Below are 10,925 nucleotides of genomic sequence, written 5' to 3' on the forward strand. Positions count from 1 at the left end.
TTGTTTGAACACCATCTGAAATTTTAGGAAGCAGGTGCTGTGGACCAACATTAGAGCTTTGTACTGTTGTAATTCTTCTCTTCTGAACCCTTCTCAGCAGGCAGAGTAGGATTCCTTACTCCAAAGATTTTGTGCTGTAATTCCCTGCATGCATTCAGTCGTGGGGTACATTGGGTTACATGGAGTGTTTGTTGGGATTTTTGTAAACCTTATAAACAATTTCTTCTATACTCTCATGCACTACTTTGGTTTCTAATTTGATGTTTGTGGGGATTTTTGTTAATTTGTAAACAAACTTCTTGGTGAAACTAGTGCCAGTTTCTTGTCAAGCGTGGTAACTTAAGTAGCAATCTAGTAGCATTGGGCAAGGTTCTTTTGTTTCTTTGGGAATTATTCATATTTCGATTTTTTGGAAACTGAACGGGAAGTACCAATTTTGTTTCTCTAGAGATGGAATTTTTGATCAGGTAATGTCTACTTGAGAGATAGTGACTTCAATTACGAAAGTTTTGGAATTTCTTTGGGAATAATTTGTCAACTTGTTAACTTTTAACCATTAGAATAAGGATTAACTTTTTATACATTCATAGTGTAGTTATTTTTTTTTGTTACTAACAGTTTTGGATGTATGCTTCATGTGTATTATTGAATTTCAATTTTGAATTTATGTTATTTTTAAAATAATACCATAAAATAGGTGCACTCATAATAGATTGTCAATAATACAATATATAGATAAGCACGAAGTACAAACTTTCTTTTTTATTAAATCTACACAAACTTACATACAATAGGACAATAATAATTTGAAGAAATAAAGACTGGTTGTGTAATCACTTGAAAATCAATCTGGAAATTTGTAAGGGTACATACGCTTTCAACAAATGATTTTGAACAAAGCAAGTGGATGTGCCTCTTCAACCATATTTACAATTATTTGAAATTTTACATGAATCCAAGTGAAAAGTTGACGTAGAGGTTGATCCCTCAATGTCTTCTGCTGTAGCTTCATTTTGAGCCATCAATGAGTATCATCTGGAAAACAAAGGACAAAAGCAAAAAAAAAAAAAGGATAAAAAGACAAGACGTAAATGGAATTCCAAATTGAAGAGTTTACAGTTAGATATTGTTAGAAATTTAGTGTTGTATTTACTAGTTAATGACTTGCATCTTCTCAATAAAAAAAAAACCACTCTAAATTGTTAATGAATATTTCATATTTTCATTATACATATGGCTCTGTCAACCCTTGATTCATTATTAAGCACATCATATTCTACAAAGCAGGCCTTTGTTTGTTATAATTCTATACATAGTAATTATTTGACTTCAAAGATGATGATACATAAAAAATATGTGTGAATAACAATACCTGAGCAGATTAATAATATTTGTCAGATATGTCAACTCGAGGAATGTGTGATATCTTTATCCAGTCATCTCCTGTTTTGTCAGAGTAACGATCCCTCAACTTGTCGCAACATCGAATATCCAAATTTTTGAGAGATGATATCTTGCCGAGGATGCGATGTGGCAGAGTCTCGAGCTTTGTACATTGACTAATTTCTAGCTTCTCCAGACATGGCATTATAGAGATAGCAACTTCTTCATCATCTTCACTTAAGTCTTCCCAATTTGTCCAATTTTGGAAGCGGCGAATATGTAATGTTCTCAAATTTGGAAATGCCACTACTTCAGCTGAGAATGATGACTTGGAGTCTGACAATGTATCAAGAGCATCGCGACTATTCTCATGTAGTGCTTTTGTAACTCCGAAGAATTCCTTACCCAAACATTCTAGCTTTTCCGTTTCCACGAGCACAAGCACTTCTAGGGATGATAGCTTCCACAAGGCAGGCAAGGATGAGATGTTGCGGGCCCTAGCAATAACTAGCCTTGTCAAGTTATCGGCGTGAGACTTCGTCACAAGCCAACTTGGTAACTGGGCTCCTGGATTGCCATCTAGCTCAAGTTTTTCCAAGTTTGGAGGTGGTTCCATGGTTTCAATGCAGCTTGGAGTTTCTATAAAGTGGGTCCCATTGCTAAAGAGCAAATACATGTCACGCGTGTTGACTTTCTTGCCAAGTTCCGCACTCCCAAAATCTACTTCTCCTTCAATTTTAATGCCCAATATTTCAAGCTGGTTCAGGTCCTTCAGAATTGCCAAATCATCAGAGTTGCACCTGACAATGAACCGAGTCAAACTACAGAGTGACGTCAGCTTCCTGAGTCCTTGTGGAATTTGACGTAATTCATGGGTCGCGACATTCTCAAGGTGCCTCAAGTGTACAAGGCCTTCAATCCTTTCAGGAAGGCACGAAACCTTTCCACAAAAACCGATATCCAAAGTTTCCAGATAATATAGATCACATATAGCTTCTGGCAGTGTCACGAAAGGATTACTACTTAAGTCCAAGTGCCGAAGATGAATCAGACATCCGGTCGCTGCTGGGATTTCAGCTAGCTCACAATGACTTAAAGTCAGAGTCCTCACGCGCTTCAAACTGCAGAATATATTTTGGGGAACTACTATTCCAATTGCAGAAAAAGCAAAAAAGCTCCTGAGCCTTCCAAAATCAACGACTGGAGAACTAAACATCTCCTCCTCAGTGCCTCCCAAAATTGTTAGATGACGTGGTCTTTCACTAGATGAATTTCTTCCAATTCCATCAAGTGCATGACATTCATTTTTTGTGAGAAATTGTGCAAAATCATGCACTATGTCATGCATCATGCACTCGCCATATTCATGACCATATTTTTGTAATCCTTGAAAAAAGGAACGCATTGCCAAATTGTTGAAGTACTCACGGCCCACCAGCTCCAAGCGCTCACCTCTTCGTCTTGGGCGAACATAACCTTGTGCTATCCACAGCCTAATAAGTTCTTCTACATTTATCCCAACATCTTTGGGAAAGACAGCACAATATGAGAAGCAACGTTTCAGCTCCGGGGACAACTCGTTATAGCTTAAATACAAATGAGGGAAAAGGTCCACAGCTGCTTCCTCCAATTGCCATATCTCACTGTCCAAAACATTCTGCCACTGCTGTACGGTATCTTTGAACCGTAACAAGCTTCCCATAGTCTTTGCTGCAAGTGGCAACCCCTTGCACTTTTCTGCAATTTTCTGCCCAATTCTTTCCACCTTCTTGCATAAGTCCCCTGATTTTCTGGCAAGCGCTATCTTTTGCATTATTAACCAACAATCAGAGTGAGAGATCATGCCTAGGTCGTGAGTATCAGTCGATCCCACCACTGTGGCCACTCTATGACTCCTTGTTGTTACCAAGATTACACTTCCGGGAGCCCCATCCTTAAGAGAGTCTTTGAAAGGTTTCCACTTTGAGTCGTCCTCTGTCCAAACATCATCTAGGACAAGCAGGAATCTCTTGCCGGAAAAAGTTTCTTTTATACGTCGGATCAACGGATCCAACTCTGCTTCATGAGAACTTTTTCCAGCATTCTCAAGGATAGCTTTCGCGACCCTTTTCTGGTCGAAAGGATCTGATATGCAGATCCAATTTCTAAGTTCAAAGTGGTTCTTCACTTTATCAATATTGAAGAGCAGCTGGGCAAGTGTGGTCTTTCCACTACCCCCGGCCCCTACAACAGAGATAATTTGAACCCCATCTCTTCCTTGACTACTACTTTTGGACAAAATTTGGTCAAGAACCTTCTCCATATCAGCTGCTCGACCATAGACCTCTAATTCGTCTATGATTGAGGTAGTCATAATTCGCTGAAAATCTTGAGAATCAGGAATCCCCCCACTTGTAATAAACTTGAATTGATCTGCCTCTTTCAAAGTTAATTCTAGCTGTTCATTTATTTTCTTTATTTTCTGAGCTATATCACTACGCACAGGAACTTGTTTGAGACAAGAACAAAGGGATGGGATAAAGGAACGAACCTTGTTCCGCAGTGTAGGCTGCATTCTGGCATTCTGACTAGTTCCCTCATTCTTTGCTCTGTGAATCTTGAAGTTCCATTCGTCCAGCACATCATCCATCTCATATGTTATGTCCTCGAGCTTTTCTAGCCAAATTCCAACACTTCTGTCCTTCAGCCTTCGTCTCTCTGCATCATGAAGCACTTTTTCAATGGTTGCCAACTTAGAGGAGATATTTGCCACCTCTTCTTCGACCCCCATCACCAAGTTGACCTTCGCCCCCAACTGCTTCACGGCAACATCACCCAATTCACCTATTATCTTTGGAACAAGCAATTCAGCCATTGCAACGATAGAATACTACTAATATGATTTGGAAAGGATATTTGGTTGCAAATAGAAGGTTGATACAAAGGCGGACAACCAGATTGGTTACTTAGGACCAATGTTTTAAAACCCGGACCGTCAATTGAACCGGTGAAGTGAAAGGGTCGAGATTCAAACGGTCGGACCGGTTCAACCTCGGTTCAATGAATTTTTTTAAAAATAATTTATATAAATATATATATGCACAAAATAAGACATGCAATAGACTAATTTAAAACTTTATATGATGAAAAGTTTACTATTTTTGAATAACTTGGATTTTCAAAAATAAATTTTTTAAATTATAAGTTAAAACAAATAAATTTCATTTCAATTTCAATTATATCTACCAAAATAATCTTAAATCTATCCCAAAAATATCACAATATTTTGAAATTATACAAAATTCACGTCTATGAGGATTTGACATTGTAAACTTAAATTTTAATTTATGCCTTTGGGATTTAGATATTGCAATTTAAAAAAGAAAGTTTGGAGTTCGAAGGAAGTCAAGAGAATCGAAAATAGAAATGCAAACTTGATAAGAAACAAAAAATGAGATAAAAGTGAGTGGTTGTAGCATTAAATAATTTGGGTTAAAAAAAATAATTCTTTTTTAACTTTTTTCAAATTTGTGTTTTCAATTCGGCCATTTGACTTTCTCACTTAGTCCATATTCATTGGAAAGAAAAAAATTCTCCATATTCACATTTTTTGTCCATTAGAAAATTGTTATTAGCGCCCAATTATTTATCAATGTTCCCTTATTTAATATTTATTTACCAGTCAGTTAGGTAACAATATCCTTATTCAATGTTACTACCTACGATATTGTTTTGAGATTGTAATTGAAATTAAAATTTTTAAGTATTTTGTTTATTCACACAAATTAAAAAAAAAATCAAGGAGTCATGATGTAATGTGTACAATGTAATTATAAATATTTTTTAAAATAATAATTACTTATCAATTTTTTTCCTAAATACTTGTCTACAATGTCAATTGAGCAAGAATATCCCTACTCAATCTTTTTATCTATTATTGCATTTCAACCATTATTTTATTGTGAGATTGTAACTGAAATTAAAAGTCTAAGTATTTTTATTTATTTTCACAAATTAAAAAATCAAGGGGATTACATTAATAATCAAGGGGAGTACATTAACAAACATAGATATACCAACAATATATTTATGATGTAAAGCACAAGTGTTTCTGATGTAATTAAAATTTTTGAAAACAATAACTTATCTAAACAATTCAATTTAGTTACCAAATTAGATCTTGTTTGGATTGTCATTTTTTAAAATTTTTTATTTTTTCACAAATTTATTTCTTGATTATTTTTATTCTACACATATTAAATCGTTGTCGTACATTTTTCTACAAAAATTTAAAAAATAATTTGAAAAAGCTATTTTATTAAAGGATTTTTTTAACGGTTGTCCTAACACATTTAATACACCTAATTTATTATATATATACATATACTAACAATTATTACTATCTTTGCATATATATATATGTTTTATATACAAAGAAATAAGTTTGATGTATCTTAGGTTTTGGGTGTTTTTAGTTTTTCATTTAATAACTTAAGTAGATATCTGCACAAAATAATCATGTTCGCTGCCTATGGTTTAGTGGTAAGGGCTTCTTACGACAAACACAAGGTCTGGTGTTCGACTCTTGGTGGCTACAATTTGGAAATTCATTTTGAAAAGTTTCAAAAACCGCCGGTTCACAGTCTAAGCGGGTTTTTCCGGTTCGTCCGAGTCATCCGGTTTCCAGCGGTTCTTGACTACTCTCCGGGTTTAGCTCTAGACCGGACTGTTGGCCTGTTCGGTTCGCGGTCCAACCGGTTGAACCGGCCGGTCCGGTCCGGTTCTGAAAACATTGCTTAGGACCACTCCTACAACATTGTTATATACTTGTTTTCATGCTACACCAACATGCTGGTCTTGACGACTTGGTCTTCCCAGCCAACTTTTATTTAATTATTATGGCTAAGGTATTGAGACGGTAGATCCCCAAATGTTTCTTACATCGAGTATATGCAATGGAAGGGGTATTTGGTAATTGGATTCCATACCTGGGAATAGACTGCTCTACCTACTACTCAAGATTTTAAGCGAAATTGAAAAACCTCTAATTCGTCTATTGAATTATTAAGTACTATCTGCTCTGAACTTTCAGATTCAAAGGCATCCATTTACTCAGAAGGACGGTCTCAACTTGACCGTTGTAAAAACGCGTTACCTATCATATCTCCAAAGAGAGTTATCTTAGACTGGAGACAAATACTCAGGTCAGTTTAGGATATTTTTAAGGTTTGTTTAATGGTACTGAGTGGGTTCTTTAAGATTTTAATCCTTATAATCACAAATTATTTTCCAATCTTCTTGCATTTAGAAGAATTTGGATTAATTTTACCTTTTTCAAAATCAAAGACGTGGGAATTGATTAACCGGTGCCTGAATCAGTGCCTTTCAGGCACTAGTAAGAAAGTCTTATTAAATATTTAATAATTGCTTCACCTTTTTATTTTTATTTTTTCATAAATGATCAAGTGTAGGATTTGTTTTCTCCTATCCACGGCTGACTCTTTGATCCCAGCTGTAGATGACTAGTAAGTTATATTAATGTAGTAAAACTTTACAACGTGTGGACAAAGGATGAAAAGACTATAAAAAATGTGTACTAAATCACCGAGTTATATTCCTCGTCGTGACATGCGTTTAAAGTATAAGAAATTTGTCTAGGTCATGGTATTCATAAACATGCTTCACAATAAAATTTTGAACACGTTAATCTACTACCTATTTATCTCACGAATTTATTTATTAATAAAGGTGCTAAAATATAATAGTTTTCAGAAAAGCCTTGAAAACAATTATTTAAATCAAATTTTCATTTTTTTCTGCAAAAATATACACTATTTAGGCGATGGGTGATAATTTTAAGCTTTCACGTTCAGCTCACCCCCTTTCTTGATACAATTCTGTTTCTGTATCTCTCCATTGTGTTCTTTTGTAACTTTGTGTATGGGCCTTATCTTCTTCTAAAATTCTTGGCTCCACAAAACTTATAAATGAAGTGCACTTTCTGCACTTCTAACTTGACAGTGCATTTCAGTCCTTTTTTCAAAAAAAAAAAATTGTTGCATTTTTTCCAGCAAAAGAAAGGAAAAAGGTTGGGAATTTTGTTTGCCTCGTTACGAGTTCTTTAGCTCGAAACGAATACAAAAATATAGAGTGGGTGGTCAGAATTGAATGAAAATCACTGCTGGATGCCGAACAAGAACATCAGAAAACAGTTTGGATCTTTTCATATGACTACCAACAACCGCGTCAAACTGCTTTGCTTTTATTCTAATAAAAAAGAGTTTGTTTGGATAACAAATTATCTCAAATAATATTTCGCTTGCATTATAAACACATTTTCTAACCCACTTTTTTATATTCCCAGTCACCTTTTTATCTCACATACATCACATCACAAAAAGTACTAAAGTAATTATTCCAAATAATATTTCAAAAAATACATCCAAACAATGGTAATAAAAAATAAAACACATTCCTCTAATTCATATAGGGTTAATTCCACTTTTCACCTTTTACCCATGCTCAGATTTTTACTTTGATTCCTAAACTTTAAAATAAGACATTTTAGTCCTTAAAATAAAAATTTTGTCCCACTTTGGTAAAATTAATGACAAAAGTGAGACAGATATTATATTTAAGTGAGACAAATATCGTTCTTTAGGATTAAAGTGAAATAGATTTTATAAGTTAGGAATTAAAATAGGACAGAATTTGTACATTAAAAGACCAAAGTGAGACAAATATTATACTTTAATAAAGTAATTAAAGTTCAGTGGTTTAAGTAGGAATTCAGGCATAATTGAGTGGTGTAAAGTGAAATTAATCCTTGAAATATGTAGAATAGAAAACAACTGATACTATTTAATTTTTGGTTGAAATAAAAGGACAAAAGTGTGCAGTGTTGGAGACCAAGAAGATTACAGATTCGCATTGGTTCCACGTCAAAAAGAAGAATTACTGAGCAACTTCTTGGTTCCACTTCTTAATTAACGGGTGCTGGATTCCGTGATACATTGCTCAAGTGCTTGGTTGGAGGGTATAGGAATCAAGAATTGGATTGAGTCCCAAAATTGTTGCTTGGCTAATGGGTATAGGTTTTGAAATCTTGGAATGATTCATGAAAAATCAGCCACTCTCAATACCCAAGTAGATTGGAGGGTTTTGATGAATCCCACATTTGATTCCAAAATCTTTAAAAAAAAAATTTTATTTTTGGGATTTTTTTAAAAATATACTGCTCTGTTTCTATTTATTAATATTTATTTATTTAAATATATAATATTTTTTATTTCATTTTTAAATATATACTAGCTCTATTTCTATATATTAATATTTATTTATATATATAATATTTTTTATTTCAATTTTTTATAATATGTTTATTAATATATATTTAATATACATATATAAATATATATTAACATATATTAATATACATATTATTAAAAAATTGAAATATATTTATATATATTTATATTTATATAAATATATTTTAAACAAAATATTTATATATAAATATAAATATATATTTATTTCAATTGATATAATATATATAATATACATATTAATATTAATATAATTTATATATAATAAAATATAAATATAAATTGAAATATACATATAAATATATATTAATATACATATTATAAAACAAAATTGAAATAAATATATTTATTTATTTATTTAAATATAAATATATTTTAAATAAAAATATTTATATATAAATATATAATATTTATTTCAGTTGATATAATATATATAATATACATAATTGAAATATACATATTAATATATATTAATTTACATATTATAAAACAAAATTGAAATAAATATATTTATAAATTTATATAAATATATATAAATAAATATATTTATATAAATATAAATATAAATATATTTTAAACAAAATGTTTATATTTATATGTGAATATATACATATATGGTGGATGGGTATGTGGGATAAGCATTTGAACGAGGAAGAAGAAAGATATGAAAAGAAAAAGAAATTAAAGGTAAAAAATTGATTATTAAATTTGATACCCATTCCTTACCAATATTTATCAAGCACCCTCATTTCTAATCATATCTTTGTCCAAAACCCATACTAAGTTTTTTTGTATGATTCCAATTACAATTCCAATTCCTAAACTTGAACCAAGCGCCCCCTAAGTGTTGAACATATATAATAGTGAATAAATAAAGGATGATTATTCGATTCTGGAATATGGATTCGGAAAGGATATATATATTTTTTTACTTAGGAGAAAGGGATTGCTTCCGTGGTACTACTCCTACTGGGCCTTGACTCTTTGAGCTTGATTAACAACTTTTTACAATTTACTTTACATCTTTTTATGTAGTCCACAACTTTTGCTCAATTATTGCAAGATATTAGACGGTATACAAGGATCCATTCCACACAGCTCCACTTTTTGCCTCACATTTGAATTTACCAACGCGATAGACCCCAAATGTTTCTTGCATTAACTATTTAAAGTTTTATCCTTCAAAAGAAAAAAACTGTTTAAAGTTTAAGGGATATTTGATAAATAGGTTTTATACTACGAGTTTCAAATTCAATCTCGTTTGGATTACTATTTTCTGAAAACGATTTGACATATGTAAGGTAGAAAGGTGATTGAAAAATGTGATCACGGAAAAAGTAACATTTTTTTTGGAAAAATTTGCAATCCAAACATGTAAATCTAAATAAATATGATACACTTATTCTTTGGATTTTGTAATTAATTATTTTTTAAATAGGGATTTAATGTGTACTTATTTATTTGTCTCGTATCTTAAATTAACAGTAAGAAAGCCATTTTCATTTTATATGCTACATTCCGCTTTTCTTTCATTTTTTGGACATCCTTTACTGTTAACATCTTTTCTCATGTAGCGGTGGGGATAAAGCATGAGAATAAGAAATTTCCAAGCGAACACGTATCGAAAAGACAATAAGGAAACGGCCAATACAGCCACGGATTTAAAGGGGGCGCTGCGTGGGGGCTTAAGCGCCCCCCCCCAAGCCGGCCGGAAAACCCCCGTTATTATATAGGGGCATTCCGGCGCGCCAGTGATGAGAAAGCAACTTGATTGTTACCTTATGCCATGTCCAAAGAGAATGAAACGTACTTAACTTTAGAACAGACTTATTACCACAGACTACTTATAATTATCCAAGTAAATGTTCCGCCACCAAAGAGGGCGAAGGAAAAATCAGTTAAGTGTTCAACAAAGAAACAGCCTATGAATTCTCAAGGGAATCAAATTATTTTTCAAAAAAAAAAAAACTGTATACCTCCTAAAAAAGAAAGAGCACTACAAAAATGTTAGTATCTAGTTTTATCCAAACTATTGTATCAAGCAAACAACATCAAGAAGTACACGAGGCAAACGCACTTGCCCATGCATGTCGTAAAAAAACCCATGTGTATTCTTAGAGCATGTTTTCGTGAGATAATTGTTCTAGAGTTATGTCAAGGCTTGCGTGAAGACAAAAAAATCAGTGATTATACTTCTCTTATGATAGATTTGATTAGACTTGTTCTTACTCTTCCTGT

The 10,925-nt window shown here is 32.6% G+C and overlaps 1 protein-coding gene across 1 annotated transcript; it reads right to left on the reverse strand.

Moving 5' to 3' along the window:
* Window positions 1–1,689: 1,689 nt before the first annotated feature.
* LOC113756764 (putative disease resistance protein RGA3) lies at window positions 1,690–4,237 on the reverse strand. Its single transcript, XM_027300302.1, has 2 exons — window positions 1,823–4,237; window positions 1,690–1,719 (listed from the first exon to the last, which is right to left on the reverse strand). Exons 1-2 carry the CDS (start codon window positions 4,235–4,237, stop codon window positions 1,690–1,692), a joined length of 2,445 nt encoding a protein of 814 aa, XP_027156103.1.
* Between the last annotated feature and the right edge of the window lie 6,688 nt (window positions 4,238–10,925).

The sequence above is a fragment of the Coffea eugenioides genome, unplaced genomic scaffold (assembly GCF_003713205.1).
Source record: "Coffea eugenioides isolate CCC68of unplaced genomic scaffold, Ceug_1.0 ScVebR1_2476;HRSCAF=3508, whole genome shotgun sequence".
Taxonomy (NCBI): domain Eukaryota; kingdom Viridiplantae; phylum Streptophyta; class Magnoliopsida; order Gentianales; family Rubiaceae; genus Coffea; species Coffea eugenioides.